The sequence below is a fragment of the Oncorhynchus masou genome, chromosome 13, assembly GCF_036934945.1.
Source record: "Oncorhynchus masou masou isolate Uvic2021 chromosome 13, UVic_Omas_1.1, whole genome shotgun sequence".
NCBI lineage: Eukaryota > Metazoa > Chordata > Actinopteri > Salmoniformes > Salmonidae > Oncorhynchus > Oncorhynchus masou.
In genome coordinates, this window is record NC_088224.1 from 70,497,031 (window position 1) to 70,521,960 (window position 24,930).

General features: G+C 44.1%; 1 protein-coding gene across 2 annotated transcripts in view; it reads right to left on the reverse strand.

The window, feature by feature from the left end:
- Positions 1 to 12,964: 12,964 nt before the first annotated feature.
- Positions 12,965 to 24,930, reverse strand: part of LOC135552965 (rho GTPase-activating protein 32-like) — a 29,638-nt gene continuing 17,672 nt past the window's right edge. For both annotated transcript variants that reach the window (XM_064984938.1, XM_064984937.1), the window contains 17 exons: positions 24,101 to 24,187; positions 23,591 to 23,734; positions 23,245 to 23,337; positions 22,979 to 23,101; positions 22,716 to 22,793; positions 22,448 to 22,529; positions 20,852 to 21,001; positions 20,631 to 20,733; positions 20,327 to 20,471; positions 19,944 to 20,026; positions 19,600 to 19,707; positions 19,338 to 19,483; positions 19,034 to 19,247; positions 17,675 to 17,823; positions 17,390 to 17,464; positions 16,509 to 17,225; positions 12,965 to 16,309 (listed from right to left, as the gene is read on the reverse strand). In XM_064984938.1, the coding sequence (XP_064841010.1) occupies positions 14,028 to 16,309; positions 16,509 to 17,225; positions 17,390 to 17,464; positions 17,675 to 17,823; positions 19,034 to 19,247; positions 19,338 to 19,483; positions 19,600 to 19,707; positions 19,944 to 20,026; positions 20,327 to 20,471; positions 20,631 to 20,733; positions 20,852 to 21,001; positions 22,448 to 22,529; positions 22,716 to 22,793; positions 22,979 to 23,101; positions 23,245 to 23,337; positions 23,591 to 23,734; positions 24,101 to 24,187 (4,779 nt within the window). In that variant the 3' untranslated portion in view covers positions 12,965 to 14,027. The remainder of the gene's footprint in view (positions 16,310 to 16,508; positions 17,226 to 17,389; positions 17,465 to 17,674; positions 17,824 to 19,033; positions 19,248 to 19,337; positions 19,484 to 19,599; positions 19,708 to 19,943; positions 20,027 to 20,326; positions 20,472 to 20,630; positions 20,734 to 20,851; positions 21,002 to 22,447; positions 22,530 to 22,715; positions 22,794 to 22,978; positions 23,102 to 23,244; positions 23,338 to 23,590; positions 23,735 to 24,100; positions 24,188 to 24,930) is intronic.

Below are 24,930 nucleotides of genomic sequence, written 5' to 3' on the forward strand. Positions count from 1 at the left end.
GATGACTCACTACTCCGGCGCATCTATCTGATCGTCCTCCCGATGTCAGTGTCCTTTTGGCTTAGGAGTCTGTTCCCTCACCCTTTGCTCTGGAAGGGGTCTTCTGAGGACAGACAGCTCTGTCGCTCAGAGCTCACAGAATAGGAATGAAACCCTTTAGATACCACGATTCGATGGGAGATGGAGGCTAGGTGGTTCGACTTGAATTCACCGCTTAGACACAGCTACTCATCCGCAGCTTGGGTAGTAAAGGATTTCTTTGTCTTCAAACTTGTTCCGAGTTCGTTGACTTTTTAGACCTTGCTGCAGCTTGGATCACGTAGTCTCCCTGTAAATTTTATACTCACAGGTTTTATACCCTTGGGTCAGAGGTGGGCGTAACCACCTTTAGGGCAATTCTCTGGGCGTACCAAGTTAATGAGGCAAGGTCTAGATTTTATTCAAATCCAATTTTAGACAACTAATTTAACATTTAATCTTCCCCAAAAGATTATCTTTGATTTGGATATTTTCCATACAACGTACAATGTATAAACATCAAACATATACTAGGAAAACTCTTCACATTAAAATGTTTTCGTAATAACGTCATCTATTAACCTTTAATAACAAAACAAAAATGACATACATTTTCATATTCCATCTATCGTCATGACCACCATTGTGGCTGACGGAAACCATTGTTCCAAAGTCCCTTTATATCATGTTTAATATTCTGAGGCTGGTTCTCCATAGTAACAGGACAAAATAATTTGTCTGTGGCCTGAGGTTTACCAGGGGCGTGAGGGGCCATAAAACCCTCCACATCTTCAGACCCATAGATCTCTCCTCCTCTGTTGGGGTTGAGAGATAATCTGTAGGGTTGTGGTCTCCTGTAACCTGACCTGGTCAGAACAGTCATGACAGCTGATTGGTTGAAAGCCAAATGTCTAATAAATTATGTGATTCCAAATAATTGCCATACTGTATGTGCTTCTACATTAATAACATACCCACTGTATACATTGACAGCCCGATTTCCCTGAATCATGCTTCCCACGTTGCATTGGATGATATGGTGTTTTCACAGTGGAGGGAGAAGGAGCTCACAACAATTGGTAACATACATTGATGGTCAGTTAGCTTCATTTCAACAATTACAGGGAAAGTTTAACATGCCAACAACACATTTTTTTAGGTTCCTCCTCGGGAATTTCTTAAGAACACATATCCCACAATATGGCATTAAGCCAAAGTATCCCACGTTAGATAGCCTGATCCTTGTGTCATGACGTTTGTCACACCCTGACCATAGTTTGCTTTGTATGTTTTTATGTTTTGGTTGGTCAGGGTGTGATCTGAGTGGGCATTCTATGTTGGATGTCTTGTTTGTCTATTTCTATGTCTGGCCTGATATGGTTCTCAATCAGAGGCAGGTGTTAGTCATTGTCTCTGATTGGGAACCATATTTAGGTAGCCTGGGTTTCACTGTGTGTGTTCCTGTCTCTGTGTTTTCACCAGATAGGACTGTTTAGGTTTTCGCACACTTATTGTTTTGTTAGTTATTTCATGTCGAGTTCCTTTATTAAAGAACATGAATAACCACCATGCTGCATTTTGGTCCGCTTCTCCTTCACCAGAGGAAAACCCTCACAACGTTGGCCTGGGGGTAGGTTTATGACAGTCATAAATGCCTCTTCCCCCACCTTTTTCCTCTCTCTACCCTACTGATGTTACATGTGCAAAACCCTTGGTTAACATAGAGATCCTGGGAACATCAGAAGGCGGGGGGAAATGAACTATATTCTGGTAATCCGACCAATGGAACATATGAGGTGGTTCTTAATGAATATGATGTCAGTTCGGTTGTCATCTGAGACATTCTCATCAATGATAAGGTGACATAAACTCTACAGTGGAAAGTCTACACGTCAGAGTTATCGGATTCACATGGAATTGTTGTTCAATTTAAATGTTTGAATATGAAATTATTTGTGATGGGATGAAATGTGATTTTAGCTTCTAAAATGTGAGATTTGGATTTTTATAAGGTAGGGTCAGTCAGTGGCCCGCCCCTGTGAAGGGACATGTGCTATAAAACTTTTCAAACACGCCCTCCTCTCCCTTCCTATATAAAGCCTTGACGACAATATAACCTCCTGTTCCGAGGATGTGAGGACGACGGTCCGATGTCAGGATGGTTCAGATAATAACTACAGAACGAAGCCAACATCAGCGTGAGCTTTGGCTGCGAATGGTATGAACTTTGAACTCTTATTCACTACAGAAGTGATACCTCCTAGCTGTTGAGTTAGCAACAGCAGATGCAAATGAGGGTTGGGAAGGAACAGACAGAGTATCCAGTCTATCACACAATGACGTTACCACAACGTATCCAATTGACCCTGGTAGCTCCTGCTGCCGCTGCCTGTCATCACGCCGCTTGGTCCTGTTGTGGTGGGTGATTCTGTCACGGTTTTCTGTAGGTGAAAGAGAGTCGGACCAAAATGCGGCGTGTCTATTACGATCCATGTTTAATGAAACAAAAGTAAACACGAATCAAATACAAAACAACAAACGTAACAAGAAAACCGAAACAGCCTAATACTGGTGCAAACTAGCACACGACAGACATAAGGACAGGAAAAGGAACAATCACCCACAAAACCCGACACCAAACGGGCTACCTAAATATGGTTCCCAATCAGAGACAATGACTAACACCTGCCTCTGACAACATAGAATGGCCACTCAGATCACACCCTGACCAAACAAAACATATAAACATACAAAGCAAACTATGGTCAGGTACCAGAGACATTCTTCAAAGGACAAAGGACTCGGTTTGGCAACACGGCCTTCCATCTACCACCAACCTACCGAAACACAGCTCAGAGTAAATATTTATTGCATTTTCCTTTTCCAAATGCGCGGTAATTTAGAATGCATAAGATATTGTATTTGCGATAGCACAGCTTCGACCTTTGTTCCTCAGTCTTCCCGCTCTTTCACTCAAACCCAGCCCCTTTTCTTTTGTGTAACCAGCTGTCATATCTGTTCCGCCCGCTAGGGACGTTTTCCTTTATGACATAATTTGTAATCAAGTTATGATCTAATTATGTGTATGTGTAATTCTGTGTGATTAGTTAGGTATTTACTAAATAAATAATTAAACCCAATTTTGTATTGCTGATTCAACTTTCAGATGAGACTGAATTAAGATGACGATTAATATTGACTGCTATTGATGTAAAATATTACTAGGTATTTAAGAGTTTATTCAGAAAATAACAGTTCTATAAATATTCTTTCATGGTGCCCCGACTCTCTAGTTAATTACATTTACATGATTAGCTCAATCAGGTAATATTAATTACGGAGAATTTTCTTTGTAGAATAGCATGTCATATCACCTAATCCGGCATAGCCAAAGACACGACAATTGTCAAACCACATTCAAAAGGGTCGGTCTCTAGACTGTATGATATGCTATAGGCTCACATAGAGGTATCCACAGACGCTATTAAAAGTGCTTGGGAACAAGAACTTGGTTCAGAAATCTCAGATGAGGACTGGTTAGAAGCTCTCAGGAATATAAACCACAGTTCAGTGAATGCCAGACACAACCTTGTACAGTTTAAGGTGATACACAGGTTACATTACTCAAAGGTTAAACTGCATAAAATATTCCGGGACACCTCACCACTGTGTGAGAGGTGCAAGCAGGATGAGGGGACGTTGACCCACTTATTTTGGACATGTCCTAAGTGACATGCTTACTGGGCTCTCATTTTTGATGACTTATCTAAAGCCTTCGATAGAGTTCTAGCCCCAGACCCATTGATCGCTCTGTTTGGTTACAGTTGATGGGAATATCCAGGAGGGGAAGGCTGTCTCTCTTTGTACTCTATTAGCCAAAAGGCTCACATCGCAATTTTGGAAATTGTAGACCGTACCTACCTTTGAAATGTGGTTACGGGATTTAGGGAATGTAACACATATGTAAAAGATCCGATACAATGTTTTACAAGTACAATGTTTTACAAAATATGGCAGCCTATACTGGATAAATGGTCTAGTCCCGCATCATAACTAGGTTGACGACCTGCTGCTACTCTGTGCTGTACTCCACTCAATATTTATTTTTGGCTTAACTCCACTGCTTGTAATGACTATATGCTGTCTTCTTATACATGTACCACATAATAGGATTTCATTTAATTTTGTGTATGTGTGAGTTAGGTTTCGTCCTATAAATTGGCCTTCCCATTCAACAGGACAATGAATGTCAATGTTAGTATCGCTGTCTTTAAAAAAATATATGTATTGGAAAATAATAAACATGTTAAAAAAGAGAGGATAACTAAATTCTCTATTATTATTTACTCTGCCATTCTTCTTTATACTGCAATGCCGGACGTTTTGACTTTTATTTTCCCTACAAACTTGATTTCAGAAATCATGTTAAATTATTGCCTGGCAGATTGCGGGTAAGTGTACATAGATTTGCATATGTATTAAGAAAAAGAGCCATAGTTTGGATTATAATAAGGATTTCACTACAAAAGGAAATCCACTGAAAACATTACGATCCTGGTGGCACTGCAGACTAAGTCACCTACAGGGCTTGAAGATGGCAGATTGCAGGTTCAAATCTACTTATAGTGCCTTGCGAAAGTATTTGGCCCCCTTGAACTTTGCGACCTTTTGCCACATTTCAGGTTTCAAACATAAAGATATAAAACTGTATTTTTTTGTGAAGAATCAACAATAAGTGGGACACAATCATGAAGTGGAACGACATTTATTGGATATTTCAAACTTTTTTAACAAATCAAAAACGGAAAAATTGGGCGTGCAAAATTATTCAGCCCCTTTACTTTCAGTGCAGCAAACTCTCTCCAGAAGTTCAGTGAGGATTTCTGAATGATCCAATGTTGACCTAAATGACTAATGATGATAAATACAATCCACCTGTGTGTAATCAAGTCTCCGTATAAATGCACCTGCACTGTGATAGTCTCAGAGGTCCGTTAAAAGCGCAGAGAGCATCATGAAGAACAAGGAACACACCAGGCAGGTCCGAGATACTGTTGTGAAGAAGTTTAAAGCCGGATTTGGATACAAAAAGATTTCCCAAGCTTTAAACATCCCAAGGAGCACTGTGCAAGCGATAATATTGAAATGGAAGGAGTATCAGACCACTGCAAATCTACCAAGACCTGGCCGTCCCAACTTTCAGCTCATACAAGGAGAAGACTGATCAGAGATGCAGCCAAGGGGCCCATGATCACTCTGGATGAACTGCAGAGATCTACAGCTGAGGTGGGAGACTCTGTTCATAGGACAACAATCAGTCGTATATTGCACAAATCTGGCCTTTATGGATGAGTGGCAAGAAGAAAGCCATTTCTTAAAGATATCCATAAAAAGTGTCATTTAAAGTTTGCCACAAGCCACCTGGGAGACACACCAAACATGTGGAAGAAGGTGCTCTAGTCAGATGAAACCAAAATTGAACTTTTTGGCAACAATGCAAAACGTTATGTTTGGCGTAAAAGCAACACAGCTCATAACCCTGAACACACCATCCCCACTGTCAAACATGGTGGTGGCAGCATCATGGTTTGGGCCTGCTTTTCTTCAGCAGGGACAGGGAAGATGGTTAAAATTGATGGGAAGATGGATGGAGCCAAATATAGGACCATTCTGGAACAGAACCTGATGTAGTCTGCAAAAGACCTGAGACTGGGACGGAGATTTGTCTTCCAACAAGACAATGATCCAAAACATAAAGCAAAATCTACAATGGAATGGTTCAAAAATAAACATATCCAGGTGTTAGAATGGCCAAGTCAAAGTCCAGACCTGAATCCAATCGAGAATCTGTGGAAAGAACTGAAAACTGCTGTTCACAAATGCTCTCCATCCAACCTCACTGAGCTCGAGCTGTTTTGCAAGGAGGAATGGGAAAAAATTTCAGTTTCTCGATGTGCAAAACTGATAGAGACATACCCCAAGCGACTTACAGCTGTAATCGCAGCAAAAGGTGGCGCTACAAAGTATTAACTTAAGGGGGCTGAATAATTTTGCACGCCCAATTTTTCAGTTTTTGATTTGTTCAAAAAGTTTGAAATATCCAATAAATGTCGTTCCACTTCATGATTGTGTCCCACTTGTTGTTGATTCTTCACAAAAAAATACAGTTTTATATCTTTATGTTTGAAGCCTGAAATGTGGCAAAAGGTCGCAAAGTTCAAGGGGGCCGAATACTTTCGCAAGGCACTGTACTTACCATCCTTTAAAATAGCTATGTTTTGACAATACCGTAATAAAAAAAGTAAGAAGATTGAAATGCCATTTATAATGTTACATTACACATCAATATTAGCAGAACATTGGAGATTTTTTAAATGTATTGTTGAAATATGTTTTTAGAACAATTCTGGATCATCATTTCATAATAACCTTGTTTCTTATCTGTTGTTATAGGTGTTAGTAGTTTTACAGTAGCTCCATCAACAAGTGAATATTCCAGGAATGTTTTTTTTCGAACAACTTCAAGTGCTCCAGTATTTTAGTGCTGAAGTACAGTACCATGGCCTCCCGTGTGGCGCAGTGATTAAGGGTGCTGTACTGCAGCGTCAGCTGCGCCACCAGAGACTCTGGGTTCGTGCCCAGGCTCTGTTGTAACCGGGAGGACCGTGGGGCCTCAATTGGCCTAGCGTCATCCGGGTTAGGGAGGGTTTGGCTGGTAGGGATATCCTTGTCTCATCGTGCACCAGCGACTCCTGTGGCGGGCCGGGCGCAGTGCACGCTAACCAAGGTTGCCAGGTTCACGGTGTTTCCTTTGGTGCATAGGTGCTTCTGGGTTGGATGCGTGCGTTAAGAAGCAGTGCGGCTGGTTGGTTTGTGTATTGGAGGACGCATGACTTTCAACCTTCGTCTCTCCCGAGCCCGTACGGGAGTTGTAGCAATGAGACAAGATAGTAGCTACTAACAATTGGGGAGAAAAAGGGGTAAAATAAAAAAATACATATAAACCAGTCAAGGTTTTGGACACACCTACTAATTTTCTACATTTTGAATAATAGTGAAGACATCCAAACTATGAAATAACACAAATGGAATCATGTAGTAACCTAAAAAGTGCTTAACAAATCAAAATATATTTTATATTTGAGACTCTTCAAAGTAGCCACCCATCGCCTTGATGACAGGTTTGCACACTCTTGGCCTTCCCTCAACCAGCTTAATGAAGTAGTCACCTGGAATGCATTTCAATTAACAGGTGTGCCTTGATAAAAGTTAATTTTATGTGTTTGAGCCATTCAGTTATGTTGTGACAAGGTAGGGGTGGTATACAGTAGGCAGCCCTATTTGGTAAAAGACCAAGTCCATATTATGGAAAGATCAGCTCAAATCAGCAAAGAGAAACTTTGAAAAACCATCAAGTGCTATGATGAAACTGGCTCTCATGAGGACCGCCACGGAAAAGACCCAGGGTTACCACTGCTGCAGAGGATAAGTTCATTAGAGTTTCCAGCCTCAGAAATTATACATGTTTCGCAGAGTTCAAGTAACAGACATATCTCAACATCAACTGTTCAGAGGAGACTGCATGAATCATGCCTTCGTGTTCGATTGCTGCAAAGAAACCACTACTAAACGACACCAATAATAATAAGAAACTTGCTTGGGCCAAGAAACACGAAAAATGGATGGATGCCTCATCCATGCTTCCCACCGTGAAGCATGGAAGAGGTGGTGTGATGATATGGGGGTGCTTTGCTGGTGACACTGTCAGTGGTTTATTTAGAATTCAAGACACTCTTAACCAGCATGGCTACCTCAGCATTCTGCAGCGATACGCCATCCCATCTGGTTTGTTCTTAGTGGGACTATCATTTGCTTTTCAACAGGACAATGACACAACACACCTCCAGGCTGTGTAAGGGCTATTTGACCAAGAAGGAGAGTGATGGAATGCTGCATCAGATGACCTGGCCTCCTCAATCACCCAAACTCAAACCAATTGAGATGGTTTGGGGTAAGTTGGACCGCAGAGTGAAGGAAAACCAGCCAACAAGTTCTCAGCATATGTGGGAACTCCTTCAAGACTGGTGCAAACACATTCAAGATGAAGCTGGGTGAGAGAATGCCAAGAGTGTGCAAAGCTGTCATCAAGCCAAAGGGTGGCTACTTTGAAGAATCTCAAATACTAAATATATTTTGATTTAACACATGTTTGGTTACTACATGATTCCACATGTGTTATTTCATAGTTTTGATGTCTTCACTACTATTCTACAATGTAGAAAATTGTTTAAAAAAGAAATAAAGAAAAACCCTTTAAGGAGTAGTTGCGTCCAAACTTTTGACTGGCACTAGATGTTAAGGGGGCATTTGTAGAATCCTTATTTCAATGTCAGACTATAACTTCACGAGACCATTGTAGGAATATTATTGCTGTTATGGGTGTTTTGAATAACATCCATCAATATTAGCAGAACGTTCCTGTAATGTTTCCTCAGAAACACTTCCACATTTGTTGCGGCACTATGTTTTATTAGGAACATTGTGTTATTACATTCCCTGGCAGAAAAATCAACCCGAGGGGAATCTTCTGTGGTAGTTTTTACAGATTGAGAACACTTGAGTGGATGTTAACACATTCCAAGGATATTTCATTTTAAACTTTTTTTCTTAGAAAATAAACATTTGTATGTTTGTGGGATGTTAACAACCTAATGTTAGGAAAACTCGCCTCCCTGCGGACCTGGCATCCTTTCACTCCCTCCTCTCTACATTTTCCTCCTCTGTCTCTGCTGCTAAAGCCACTTTCTTCCACTCTAAATTCCAAGCATCTGCCTCTAACCCTAGGAAGCTCTTTGCCACCTTCTCCTCCCTCCTGAATCCTCCTCCCCCTCCCCCCCCTCCTCCCTCTCTGCAGATGACTTCGTCAACCATTTTGAAAAGAAGGTCGACGACATCCGATCCTCGTTTGCTAAGTCAAACGACACCGCTGGTTCTGCTCACACTGCCCTACCCTGTGCTCTGACCTCTTTCTCCCCTCTCTCTCCAGATGAAATCTCGCTTCTTGTGACGGCCGGCCGCCCAACAACCTGCCCGCTTGACCCTATCCCCTCCTCTCTTCTCCAGACCATTTCCGGAGACCTTCTCCCTTACCTCACCTCGCTCATCAACTCATCCCTGACCGCTGGCTACGTCCCTTCCGTCTTCAAGAGAGCGAGAGTTGCACCCCTTCTGAAAAAACCTACACTCGATCCCTCCGATGTCAACAACTACAGACCAGTATCCCTTCTTTCTTTTCTCTCCAAAACTCTTGAACGTGCCGTCCTTGGCCAGCTCTCCCGCTATCTCTCTCAGAATGACCTTCTTGATCCAAATCAGTCAGGTTTCAAGACTAGTCATTCAACTAAGACTGCTCTTCTCTGTATCACGGAGGCGCTCCGCACTGCTAAAGCTAACTCTCTCTCCTCTGCTCTCATCCTTCTAGACCTATCGGCTGCCTTCGATACTGTGAACCATCAGATCCTCCTCTCCACCCTCTCCGAGTTGGGCATCTCCGGCGCGGCCCACGCTTGGATTGCGTCCTACCTGACAGGTCGCTCCTACCAGGTGGCGTGGCGAGAATCTGTCTCCTCGCCACGCGCTCTCACCACTGGTGTCCCCCAGGGCTCTGTTCTAGGCCCTCTCCTTTTCTCGCTATACACCAAGTCACTTGGCTCTGTCATAACCTCACATGGTCTCTCCTATCATTGCTATGCAGACGACACACAATTAATCTTCTCCTTTCCCCCTTCTGATGACCAGGTGGCGAATCGCATCTCTGCATGTCTGGCAGACATATCAGTGTGGATGACGGATCACCACCTCAAGCTGAACCTCGGCAAGACGGAGCTGCTCTTCCTCCCGGGGAAGGACTGCCCGTTCCATGATCTCGCCATCACGGTTGACAACTCCATTGTGTCCTCCTCCCAGAGCGCTAAGAACCTTGGCGTGATCCTGGACAACACCCTGTCGTTCTCAACTAACATCAAGGCGGTGGCCCGTTCCTGTAGGTTCATGCTCTACAACATCCGCAGAGTACGACCCTGCCTCACACAGGAAGCGGCGCAGGTCCTAATCCAGGCACTTGTCATCTCCCGTCTGGATTACTGCAACTCGCTGTTGGCTGGACTCCCTGCCTGTGCCATTAAACCCCTACAACTCATCCAGAACGCCGCAGCCCGTCTGGTGTTCAACCTCCCCAAGTTCTCTCACGTCACCCCGCTCCTCCGCTCTCTCCACTGGCTTCCAGTTGAAGCTCGCATCCGCTACAAGACCATGGTGCTTGCCTACGGAGCTGTGAGGGGAACGGCACCGCAGTACCTCCAGGCTCTGATCAGGCCCTACACCCAAACAAGGGCACTGCGTTCATCCACCTCTGGCCTGCTCGCCTCCCTACCACTGAGGAAGTACAGTTCCCGCTCAGCCCAGTCAAAACTGTTCGCTGCTCTGGCCCCACAATGGTGGAACAAACTCCCTCACGACGCCAGGACAGCGGAGTCAATCACCACCTTCCGGAGACACCTGAAACCCCACCTCTTCAAGGAATACCTAGGATAGGATAAAGTAATCCTTCTCACCCCCCCCTTAAATGATTTAGATGCACTATTGTAAAGTGGCTGTTCCACTGGATGTCAGAAGGTGAATTCACCAATTTGTAAGTCGCTCTGGATAAGAGCGTCTGCTAAATGACTTAAATGTAAATGTAAACCTGAACTAGTATGTGGGCCAAGTAGTCAATGAATATGATAAGCTGTTATGTTATGTACAGTGTTATGTCAATATATGTTCGTTACTCACCAAATATGCATACCCTGCTTTGCTTGCAACTATCATCATTTACTGCCAAAAAAGGGAGGGGGGGGGTACAGTTGAAGTCGGAGGTTTACATACACTTAGGTTAGAGTCTTTAAAACTACAAAACTCATTTTTCAACCATTTAACAAACTAGTTTTGGCAAGTCGGTTAGGACATCTACTTAGGACATCTGCATGAAACAAGTAATTTTCCCAACAATTGTTTACAGATTATTTCACTTATAAAATCATTGTATCACAATTCCAGTGGGTCAAACGTTTACATACACAAAGTTGACTGCCTTTAAACAGCTTGTAAAATTCCAGAAAATGTCATGGCTTTAGAAGCTTCTGATAGGCTAATTGACATAATTTGAGTCAATTGGAGGTGTACCTGTGGATGTATTTCAAGGCCTACCTTCAAACTCAGTGCCTCTTTGCTTGACATCATGGGAAAAACAAAAGAAATCAGCCAAGAACTCTTCACAAGTCTGGTTCATCCTTGGGAGCAATTTCCAAGCGCCTGAGGGTACCACGTTCATCTGTACAAACAATAGTATGCAAGTATAAACACCATGGGACCACGCAGCCAGCATACCGCTCAGGAAGGACACGCGCTCTGTCTCCTAGAGATGAACGTACTTTGGTGCTAAATGTGCAAATCAATCCCAGAACAACAGCAAAGGACCTTGTGAAGATGCTGGAGGAAACAGGTACAAATGTATCTATATCCACAGTAAAATGAGTCCTATATCAACATAATCAGAAAGGCCTCTCAACAAGAAAGAAGCCACTGCTCCAAAACCGTGAGGTATGGGAGTGGCAGCATCATGTTGTGGGGGTGCTTTGCTAAAGGAGGGACTGGTGCACATCACAAAATAGATCAGAATCATGAGGGAGGAAAATGATGTGGATATATTGAAGCAACATCTCAAGACATTAAAGCTTGGTCGCAAATGGGTCTTCCAAATGGACAATGACCCCCAAGCATACTTCCAAAGTTGTGGCAAAATGGCTTAAGGACAACAAAGTCAAGTTATTGGAGTGGCCATCACAAAGTCCTGACCACAATCATATAGAACATTTGTGGGCATAACTGAAAAAGCATGTGTGAGCAAGGAGGCCTACAAACCTGACTCAGTTACACCAGCTCTGTCAGGATGAATGGGCCAAAATTCACCCGACTTATTGTGGGAAGCTTGTGGAAGGCTACCGGAAACGATTGACCCAAGTTAAACAATTTAAATGCTACCAAATACTAATTGAGTGTATGTAAACTTCTGACCCACTGTGAATGTGATGAAATAAATAAAAGCCAAAATAAATCACTCTACTGTTATTCTGATATTTCACATTCTTAAAATAAAGTGGTGATCCTAACTGACCTAACACAGGGAATTGTTACTAGGATTAAATGTCAGGAATTGTGTAAAACTGAGTTGAAATGTATTTGGCTGAGGTGTATGTAAACTTCCGACTTCAACCGTATATGCCTTATCCGGTCATAACGCTTGCAGAGTTGGTGAATGTTTACTTGAATGGTAGCTTTCTGAGTAGAGAAGATCTCGTCATATTCATTGTCTCCTCTGCCCAGATACTGGCTCAGCACAAACCCTAACTAAACTTAGTTTGAGTGTTCGCTAATGTTCTGAGAATGTTCCCGGTTTGCTGAATGATTTATTCCTAATTTTGCACTAGCAGTTTCCTTGGATATGGATGACAGATCAAGGGGAGAGGATGCATTTACATCTTTTCAGAAGTTGTCCGTTTTGTCTATGCTAATTAGATCGTGTTTTGGAATGAAATAGTCACTGTTGTGTGTATAGTAATACCACTACACATTTAAGGAATGAGAGATTTTATGAAAAACTGATTTAAAGTGATTTTAACATTTTAAAACTTGTCCTATCTCCACTAGAGATTCTGAGAAACATTATAAGGGAACCACTTTCTCTGCGATACTGCAGTGCCCTCTGCTGTCTAATGCCTAAACTTCTCTGAATCTGCAAGATAGAAAATTCCCAGTGAGTCTGCATTTTTTGCTCCAACCAATAACTTAATTAAATGTGCATTCCCATGAACAAAATGGTAAAAAAAACAAAATCTGACAATTTTTCATAGTATGCTATAGATATTATTTATTTATTATTTATATTCTAATGAAAAAACAACATTAAAATGTCTTAGCAGTATTTCCTCATTTACAGAGGGTTGGGTTTGAAATAACATATTTAATGAATACAAAACTATAACAAAAGAACAAAGCAACAGTTAAAACATGACATACCATTAAAATATCCCTACAAAGAGAGAAGCGTATGTCCTCTCATAATACACCACAATGTCATGAAGCATCACAGCTTCCTGTTAATGTGAGAAGTGCATTGACATACACTTTCACATTTGCAGCACATGTACACATTTGGAAGTGATTTATTCTGGTAAGATGACAGATGGACCCTAACTGTGGTCACAGTCCTCCTTGCTCCTTAATCTTTCCATGTCGGAGTGTTTTGTGAAGGTGAGAGCAGTGCCGTTGAAGAAATGTCCTCTGTGTCTTCCACTATTGTATGAACTAAATAACACCAAAAGTGCTAATGTTACTAAACACCTTCAGTGGAGAATCAGTGGAATTGCAAAACATAAAAGTCAAGGAGGTCTACGCATGGTTCTCATTTACTATAATTCTTAAAAAGTGCATGTTTAGGATGATCTAAATAAACTAGGCAAACAATTTCACGTTGGCAGTAGGCCAAATAAGACATTATATCTTAGAATATTACTGCTCATAAGATTAACAATATTTGGCAGATATTTAAAATGGTATTTTCTGTTTGTTGGAGAATATTATCTCATGGACATTAAATTATAATTAACCTTTGGGCATAAAAATGATTAAAAAACCTTCATAAACCATTGCACAAAACAAGCTTTCAAAATCTCCGTTACCAGTCCCTTTGTATTTAATGAGAAAATAATGTACCTCTTTCTTTGCTATCTACACGTTACCAACAGTATGAACCCACCCATTTATATCAACTCAACATTTTCTTAAAAACAGTTTATGAAGGTTTATATCCGTATGTATTTTTTCCATTTTTATAAACATCAACATTAATCTGTTGAGTTGGTGTTGTATGCCAAACTGGCCTCAGCTTTTGGTGTGATTAGAGGACTGAATCACTCAGCGTAGACTCCAGCTTGCGGCTTGAGGCCTGACTGCAGGAAGGCCCCGTGGCCCCCTAGGGCCTGGGACAGCAGTCTGTGGCTGTGTGGGGGCATGCAGCCGTGGCCAGGGAACGGCCCTGGCATGGCCTTCCTAGACCCTGAGGGTTTGGGAGCTGGGTAGTACCCCTCCAGGTTATCATAGTGAGAGGGCATGGCTTTCGTGCTCTGAGTTCTCCTGTGGGGCTGGGTGGAAAAGGGCCCAGGGTGATCTGGTTCCACAGGTGATTTGACATGGTGGTAGTATCGAGGCTCTTTGATGCTCTGTGATCGTTGTCTCCTGGGGATGCTTGGTTTTAATCGGGCAGAGTAGTTATTAGCAGCATTACCCATCATTACTTTGTCCTGGTCACAACCTCTATTAGGACCACCCTCACCCTGCTCCACGTTCTTAACATCTAGGAGCATGGGGACGTTGCAATGCTGTGGTTGATGTCGTTGAGAGGTGCCCTGCTTGGACTGAGTTCTCCTGGAGACACTCTCTCTCCTGGGAGGGACTGGTTCCTCACCTGGCCAATGACCCCTCTGGTGCCTGATGTAATCACTAGGGTCTGAAAGCTGCTGGCCAGGGGAGATTGGGGACATGGCAGGTACTTCACGTTGGCTGTCCACTCTGTCGATAGCCAGCAGGCAGGCATTACCTGGGTCTGACCTGCTTCTGGTGTGACTGATATCTCTGCCCCTGATGTCACTCTGTGGGACGGGACGATCCAGGTTCTCATAAGGAGACATGATAGGGCCCTGGGTCCTCTGCCTGGCTCTATTCTCTTGTCTGATTGGATGATAGACTAGTCTGTCACAATCCTCTGGGTGGTCCCAGGACTCGTAAATGACTCGCTCTAGATCCCTACTCTCCAAGAAGAGTTCTCTTTTTGCAGGTGGGATGTTGCTTGAAGGGCGATAGTGGTAGCCAGGATGTCCACTATCCCTAGTAGAGCGCATGGTGTATGACTGACTGTGTCGGATACGGCTCGTCCTGTAGGGGTCCACATAGTAGTAAGACTCCTCTAGAGGCGCTGCGTCTGAATAGGAGCTGTAGCGGTACTGAACGCGTCCATTCTCAAAGTACGGCTGCAGGGGTTGGACACCTGACTGGACTAGCCTCTGGCACTCCTTTTCTTGGACAGCTGGACGTTGGACATAGAACAGGATGTCTGGGGGTTGGACTTCAGTTTCTGCCGGTTGAACACAACTAGGTTGCTGGGCATGGAAGGAGCGTGCCCTGCGGATGACAGGGTACCCCGGGGCTCTCTCCTCAGTCCTCTGCCATTGTCCCCTGGATCTGTGGTGGCCGCTGGAGCTGTGCTCCTCCCTGGGTTGGGGTTGACCTCTGTACTGGGGGGAGGAAGATGGGTGGTGCCGGAGGCCTAAGGTGCTGTAGCAGCTGTCAGACGTGGGTTTGTACATGCTCTTGGGCCCTGCCAGGTGGGGAGGGAGACAGCCAGGCCGAAGATGGTGAGGTCCAGATACCTGTCCTGCTGGATTGACCCGATGATGTCTGTACACATCTTCAGCCTCCCTCATAGCTCTCTCTTCATCAGAGCTGTACTGATGGACTAAGGACGGCAGAGGAGGACATGAAGGGATCTCCTCCACAGACCCTGGCATGGACGCCTCAGCCAGAACAGTCCGATAGTTATAGGCATTGACAGAGTCAGTGTTAGCGAGGACAGAGGCGGCTAACGGGCTCTGAATGGAGCAGACTGATTGAAAGGGAGGGGAGACCCTACCACTGTGATACAAGGAGGAAACCGTCTGAGGGTGAACAGGTCTCACAGCTCCCAGGGGCCTGTCTCTCCCTCCTCTCTGGTCCCTCACCTCTGTGCTGCCTTGCAGTAGAGCTCCAGCTTCTAAGGGACTGACAGTGGGAGTGAAGTTACTCATAGCCACTTGTCCCTCAGGGGCCTGTTTTCTCGCATGGCTAGGGAAACGGCCACAAGGATTCTCAACTGATGTACCAGCCAAGGGTAAGAGGGGGGATGGAGAAGAGACCTTGAGGTCGCTGTAATCCTTAGAGCAGGGTTGGAGGTGGAGAACAGAGGGCCGTGGGGGTCTGTCCAGGGGATGGGGGGTGTCCTGTCTCTGGAGAGGGTAGGGGGGCTGGGTGCTCCTCCTCTGTGAGGTCAGAGTGGCCTTCTGGGCAGATTCAGCCAGGGCCAGGGCCAGCCTGCGGGCAGCCATCGTCAACGGAGGGTGAGGAGGGAGGACAGACACTGAATTCACAAGCCTATCTGTTCCTGGGGAGGCATAAGACAAACAATGCTGCTACAGTATGACAGGACAAACAACGCTGTGATCAGACATGAGGGGACAACACATAGAATAATACCATAAGAACTTCAGCTAACAACGGAACACAATAAGAACTGTACACATTAGTGATAAACTGTAGATTTAAAAAGGCTTTACAAATAAAATGAACAATGTGCCACTGACCTGGATCCTGAGGGTTTTGTGAAGCCAGGCTGTCTGTGAAAGTTGATGTGAAGCTTGGAGGGCTGGGGAGCCGGCAGGGAGCCCTGGCCTCACTCCCCTCCCCACTCACTAGTTGAGCCTCACACAGATCCAGAGGTGGAGGGGAGGAGGACTCACCACCCTGGGTGTCTGAGACACAGCGTGGGGCAGAGATACACACAGTGTGCACATCTGTTTCAACCACAGGGGGGGACGTAGAGGACCTCCGTCTGAGTTTGGGGGAGACGACCTGAGACACTTTCTTTTTCTCCCCTCTTTTCCTATGGACTGGGGTGACGTCAGGGGACTGGGAGTTACTGAGGACTTTGAGGGATGAAGAGATGGGCTCTGATTCACTGGAACCCCTGACATTCTTCCTCCAGTTGACGCTTGCTTTGCGTTGAGGAGCGGATTTAGCTGTTGGTGGGCTCAGTGGGCTGCACTGGAAGGACATGGGGTCAAAGTCCAGAAAGGCCATGCCAGGAGCTGGAAGACAGAGGTCAAGGTCATCCTCCTGATGTGGAGAGGACACACCAGCTGGGTCATAGACAGGACCAGCAGCACCATTATGGCCCTCCTTGGCCTGTTTGTGGTAGCGGTCGCCTTTGTCCCTGGCATCACACAGGTCATCCCTGAATGCGGTGGAGAGGGCATCGCTGGTAGAGCGTGGTCTAGGGGGGCGGTACATCTGGGGCTCCCCTAGAACAAATAGACAAATAGTATGCATTACTGTTCAGAGGCAGACTTAAACAGACAACATAAAAATAAAGGTAACAAAGAAATTATTACTCTAAATTTGTTTATCAAGTATTATGAAACACGGGTACTGACAGGATTGAAAGTGTGACTGGGGGCATGTTTACCTTCCACATTGTGCAAAGAGGTGAGAGATTCTTCACTTTTGGTGGAGCGCAGTGTCCCACTGTCACCTCTTCCACCTGAATAATATGGAAGTACAAACTGAAGTTGAAAATAGACTTCTTTAAAAAAAAACATGACTTCGTCACATCACCCAAGTGGAAAAAACACCCATACATTTAACCACAGAGACATGACTGGGAGGTATTTTATAACATGGCTGTGAAGAAAGTCCTTATGGTTGTTTACAGTACTGGATGGTGACAGTGTAGTGCTGGTTGAGGCCTGACCTGGCAGCGCGATGCTCTTTATCTCATTGGGTTCGCTGGGGTGACGCTTCAGCTTGCGTTTGGAAGTCATGGAGGAGGACTTGCCCAGGTGGAAGAATGAACGCCAGCTTCCCACTGGGGACTTCTTCACCTTCCCTGGAGCCCTCTTACTATAACACAACATGCCCCGTGACTAAAGCGGAGTGTACAGGGTGATCAGAGACATACAGTACCAGTCAAATGTTTGGACACCCCTACTCATTCCAGGGTATACTTTAATTTGACTATTTTCTACAACAAAACTACGAAATAACACATATGGAATCATGTAGTAACCAAAAAATGTGTTAAAAAAATCTTAATATGTTATATTTCAGATTCTTCAAAGTAGCCATCCTTTGCCTTGATGACAGCTTTGCACTCTTGGCATTCTCTCAACCAGCTTCACCTGGAATGCTTTTCTAACAGTCTTGAAGGAGTTCCCACATATACTGAGCATTTGTTGGCTGCTTTTTCTTCACTCTGTGGTCCAACTCATCTCAACTGGGTTGAGGTCAGGTGATTGTGGAAGCCAGATCATCTGATACAGCATTCAATCAGTCTCCTTGGTCAAATAGCCCTTACACAGCCTGGTAGTGTGTTTTGAGTCATTGCCCTGTTGAAAAACAAATGATTGTCCCACTAAGCGCAAACCAAATGGGATCGTGTATGGCTGCAGAATGCTGTGGTAGCCATGCTGGTAAAGTGTGCCTTGAATTCTAAATAAATCACTGACAGTGTCACCAGCAAAGCACCCACACACCATCACACCTCCATGCTTCACGGTGGGAACCACACTCTGCATCTCACAAACCCTCAGCGGTTAGAACCAATAATCTGAAATTTGGATTCAGACCGATTTCCACCGGTCTAATGTCTGTTACTCGTGTTTCTTGGCCCAAGCAAGTCTCTTCTTATTATTTGTGTCCTTTAGTAGTGGTTTCTTTGCAGCAATTCGACCATGAAGGCCTGATTCACGCAGTCTCCTCTGAACAGTTCATGTTGAGATGTGTCTGTTACTTGAACTCTGAAACATTTATTTGGGCTGCAATTTCATTGATCATCAAGGCAAATGGTGGCTACTTTGAAGAATCTCAAATATAAAATATATTTATATTTTTTGATTATTGGTTAACACTTTTTTGGTTATTACATGATTCCATATGTGTTATTTCATAGTTGAAGTCTTCACTATTATTCTACAATACAGAAAATAGTACAAATTAAGATAACCCTGGAATGAGTAGGTGTGTCCAAACTTTTGACTGGTACTGTACATGGTTTATACAACTACAACGTACTGTAGGCTACTAGTTTCTAGAAGCACCAACAACAACCTACCTCTCAGTGGGGATCTCAATGACTGTGTGGAACTTGCCCATCAGTGCCCCGGGTCCCTCCCCCACCTCGATGTACTCGCTGTGGGACAGAATTGGAGTAGTAACAGGGGAGCCCAGCTGGGCCTGGGTACGGGCCTGGGCTTCCTCCAGAGACAGGAGCTTAGTGGAGGGAGAGCACACCAGCAGAGACTTGGGCCTGGATAGGGTACTGGTACCTGGAAGCAAAGGGGGCAATGTTTTTGAACTTCCCATAATGTCCTCACAACTTCCCTATAATGACTGTCTAAGCCAGGGTAATGCTGTACCTGTGCTCTCCCGGATGAGGGCGTTGAGTTTGGGGCTGAAGAGTGCCTCTGTGTTGTTCAGTATGAACTCCACCACCACTGACTGGATACGCACCTCCATGAAGGCTGCTGTTCCACTAAAACAGGCCGACTCAATCTGCTTGGATCTGAAACACAGTTATATCCTATTCAACTTCATGGCCAGTCATAACCAGTTACAAAACAGTGTATATTCACAGTAAATACTAATGACAGTGTTGGTTGTTGGAATGTTACAATATACCTAAGCAGGTTGGGAGCCCAGACGATGGCCAGGTTCTTGGTGTGCATGTTGGTAATAGGGCTGAAGGTGGCTAGTTGGGACAAATGTCTCATGAGGAATTCCAGAGTCCTACAACACAGACCAGAGAGTATTACAGATCAGGTAGAACACAGACATGTGGAATACACCCTTCTTTACTGTCAGCTTACAATACCAAGTCTTTGACTGGTCAATGCTCTCTGTTAGCCAACAGATGGCGCTTTAGCACCTACAGTTCAGTGGTGACTTTATATACCGTTGTAGTGAATACAGAAGATGCAGTATTGCAGAAGCCATTTGGGTTTGCTGTGAGTTCTCCAACTGACCTGTAGTGAGGAGGAGGAAGCTGCTGGATGACGTTGTGGATCTTCACCAGCCTCTCCTCATCAGTAGCTGCAGACACAGCCTCCTGTGGAGGGAGGGAACACCAGAGGTCCACACTGAGAGAGAGCCTCATAACTAGGCCAGCAGGAGCATTCTGTCCTTAACTGTTGTTTCCCCCGTTTACGGTAATCTTCAATACACCCCACTGTGCTAAAATGATTTTTTCTGATTAAGAATTCTACCCCTTATGTATTAGTACAGTATGTCCCTTGGTTTATTACAAGATTACTATATTATTAAGAATATCTCCTCCACTATTTTTTCCCCAATCAGCCCCCCATCTCTCCCCTAAGTACCAGTCCCAATCCAGTATTCTGCTACTTACTGAGAATCTCTCATAGAGCTGGTAGGTGAGCAGAGGGTTGGGCAGCTCTCTGAAGTACAGTTTACACAGCGACCCTACGGAGTGGATATCCTGCTTGAAGACATCTCTACTGAGGTCTGGTATCTGCTCCGAGTCAAACTCATGTCTGGGGAAACAGAGAAGACACTGGTTAACGCTCAACATCAGACCATCACGTATGGTCAAACACGCTAAAAGTCTGTAAGCAGTACTGACATGATGATTGAATCTCAATCTTTTCAAAGATGTTGTACATTATGTAATGCTAAGTGAAGCAAGGGTTTACCTCAGTTTCTGGATGTTGGAGGAGATCCCAGAGAGTCTGTACATCCCATCCACGACGCCATGTCTCTCAATGAACTCAGTACAGCATTTGATCACCTGGGGGACTGGAGAAAGGGCCGTCAACACAGTAACATCCAAAAGATTTGAACGACAAAGACTGAGAAGACTACCATTCTCTATACCGTGCTAACTATAGAGAGATACGGCTGCTGGGAAACTGACCATCGTGTCCTGAGTTGAGGAGGTGCTCCCCCAGGTCACAGCCAAACACCCTCTCCCTGAGGATCCCACGCTGCCTCAGCCTCTGGGGAGGTGGACGGGACTTCATGAAGCTCCTCAGGAATGTCACCAGCTTTCCGTGCTTCTTACAGACTGATGGACAAAATATGAATGAATCTAATGTAGTTTTTGGGTTGTAAATAAAACAATAACTGTTCATTTGAATCCCAGTGGATAACACTTGAAAATATGAATAAAAACACTTAAGCCCAAAGTGGTCCTCTCTTCAGAGTCAACCCATATAACACTTACACACACATACAGTGCATTTGGAAAGTATTCAGACCCCTTTACTTTTTCCACATTTTGTTATGTTACAGCCTTTTTCTAAAATTGATTACATTGCCCCCCCCCCCTCAATCTACACACAAAACCCCATAATGACAAAGCAAAAAAAGATTTAGACACACCTACTCATTCAAGGATTTCTCTTTATTTATACTATTTTCTACATTGTAGAATAATAGTGAAGACATTAAAAACTATGAAATAAAACATATGAGTTCAATCTGGTTCCATCAGACCAGATAATCTTGTTTCTCATGGTCTTTAGGTGCCTTTTGGCAAACTCCAAGCTGGCTGTCACTCCTTTTACTGAGGTGTAGCTCACTCTACCATAAAGGTCTGATTGAAGGAGTGCTGCAGAGATGGGATAACCTTCCAGAAGGACAGCCATCTCCACAGAGGAACTCTGGAGCTCTGTCAGAGTGACCATTGGGTTTTGGTCACCTCCCTGACCAAGGCCCCTCTCTCCCGATTGCTCAGTTTGGCCGTGCGGCCAGCTCTAGGAAGTCTTGGTGGTTCTAAACTTCTTCCATTTAAGAATTATGGAGGTCACTTTGTTCTCGGGGCCTTGAATGCTGCAGACATTTTTTGGTACCCTTCCCCAGATCTGTGCCTTGACACAATCCTGTCTCGGAGCTCTACAGAAAATTCCTTCGACCTCATGGCTTGGTTTCTGCTCTGACATGCACTGTCAACTGTGAGAACTTATCTAGACAGGTGTGTGACTTTCCAAATCATGTCTAATCAATTGATTTTACCACAGTTGGACTCCAATCCAGTTGTAGAAACATCAAGGATGATCAATGGAAACAGGATGCACCTGAGTCTCATAGCAAAAGGTCTGAATACTTATGTAAATAAGGTATCATTTTAAAAATATATACATAAAAAAAAAATATATGTTTTCACTTTGTCATTTTGGGGTATTGTGTGTAGGTTGATGAGGAAAACATTTAATTTAATCCATTTTAGAATAAGACTAATGTAACAAAATGTGGAAAAAGTGAAGGTCTGAACACTTCCCAAATGCACTGTATGTATACACACACACACACACACACACACACACACACACACACACACACACACACACACACACACACACACACACACACACACACACACGCACGCACACACACACACACACACCTCATTGATTCAGACACGCTTTAAGAGTCACATCCAGTCAGTTATACATGCATCATGGAGAAGAGGGAGAACAGCGTATTGTTGCTGTATAACAGGCCACAGTACCTGGTTTTGGCACGGAGCTGGACACACAGGGGGGAACCCTGTCACTGATCAGCTCCACACAGTCACAGGGGAAGAAGCCAACCTGCACAGAGAGAAACAGAAGGAGGAATCGTAACTCTCCCGCGCTGTTTATGCACCAGATACGATCTAAGGAAGAGTAAGTGATAGTAACCTCCATGTACAGTAGGGTGTGGGATGCAGAAAATGGGTCACTATTATGAAGGGACAGACAAAGCTGTTTATGTCAGACTTATTTGAGGGGTTTTACCTGAAAACCATGCTTCCCTCTCCACCAGCCAGTGTCCTCTTTAGGAGGCATGTCAATAACTGACACAATGTCCCCTACCTAGAACAGGGACGACGCAGAAAAAAACAACAACAGAGAGTATAGTAGTTTGAGTGGGTTTAAAAACATCAACAACCACGGCAGAATGTGTACAAATACCCTAGTGAATGTATCCCCATATCATCCCACTGTTCCCTAAACCTCTCCCCTTTCCTGTCCTATCATAAGATGCCCAGACGGGTCACCTCAAAGGTCAGCTCGTCTGTGGCCTGGGCAATGTAGCGTTTGATGACGTGGGCCGCGGCGATGGCAGGAACATTGATGGAGGACTCCTCAGCTACCAGCATGTGGTTGCCCTTGTTATCAATCTGAGAGACAAAAACACAGGCTGATGGAGTACAAAATGACATAACGGAGTTTAGCAAAGACAGCAAATGGATCTATTACTATCTATGGAAAATGTCATTCTGCAAGAAGTCTAATTGAATAAAGAGAAACATGAGTAGCTCACCTCCATCCATGTCAGCACTGGACCACAGTTGATCTTGTTGTCAGCGATGGCTGAGAGACGGGACAGGTAGGCTGCCAACATCTTGGTTATTTCCTGAGGAGAATAGAGCCGGCGGGAATGAGTTAGGTTGAATGCAAAGCCAGGGGAGATACCTGATGTAATGTAACTATGACTGTGGAAGTGTCCCTAATGGCACTCGATTCCCTAATTAGTCCACTAGTTTCCTGTGCACTGTTCAAAAGTAGTAGACTACTAGGGAATGGGGTGTCATTTGGGATACAACCGGTCTCATTCACAGCAGATAGTATAATATTGCCAGTAGTAAGATTAAGTCTTGTTGACTGACCTCTACCTCTACTGTGTCCTTCAGAGAGTCAATGCGGGGCAGCTCAGTGAGTTTAGAAAAGCGTCTGTCATAGATACAAAGGTGGAGGTGTTTGTCCAGCACACGGAAGTCTTCATAGGAGCGCTTCACCAGCCAGCTCAGACTCTGAGACACAAACAGAGACAGTGAGCCTGAAATGAGTGAAGGAATCTAGGATAAAGCTACTGTACAAAGGCACAAAATGGATTATCCTAGCCTGTCTCAAACCTCTCCTCCTGGACCCGTAGCCATTCCATGTATTTGATCTAGTGCAGCGCTAGCAAACCTTGTTCAACTAATCATCATGCCCTCGACTACTTGAATCAGGTGTGCTAGTTCATGGCTACAACTAAATTTTGAAACGTCTGGGGGTCCCAAGGAGAGGGTTGAGAAGCACTGGATTATCCTACCCCCTTAGATATGAGTATCATGCTTCAGATAATATGTTCTATGGGTCAGAAACTAGGGCCTAGCCCTCAAGCTCCATTATACCTGGCAGCAGATCTGAACCACGAAGAGTGGCTCCTTGGAGTCCAGACCAGGCTTCTTCCCCTCAGTCTGCTCCTCTGCAAAGGACAGCTGCAGGGGAATGGGTACAGAGAGATTTAAATAGTGAGAGACACCACACTCTAAATAATGCAGGAGTTTAATACAGCAACCTCTTTCTGTTTCTGAACTAGTGTGAAAGTAAAACACACACCAAATTCATGTTCGGTCACTTAGCTCACTCTCCAAACTCTATCAGTAATGGACAGTAGAGCCAACTGGGTAACACTATCATGGTTAGAAATGGGTTAGTTTGTCATGACCAGAAACATCTCAAATCTAATTGTATTATCTATATATAATATATCAAAAAGGAGAGGCCCCTTTAAAAAATGTGTTGAGGTCCTTTGGACTTGAGAGCTGCTGACTTCATGTACAATAAGAAAGAACTCTTCTTGTTTCTCCTTTTCTATTGACGAAGCTTTTGTCCGGTTAAAATATTATTGAATATTTATGACAAAAACAACCCGATGGTTGATTTTAAACATCGTTTGACATGTTTATACTAACTTTTATTGTACTTTTTTTACTTTTCGTCTTGATGTTGAGAGCGAGCATTGTGCCTTTGGATTTCTGAACTAAACGCACTAAAAAGAGGGACATTATCGAACAAAACAAACATTTATTGTCTAACATGGAGACCTGGGAGTGCCACCAGATGAAGATCAACAAAGGTAAGTGATTAATTTTAATGCTATTTCTGACTTTTGTGACACCTCTCCTTGATTGGAAAATGGCTGTATGGTTTTTGTGGCTAGGCGCTGACCTACAATAAT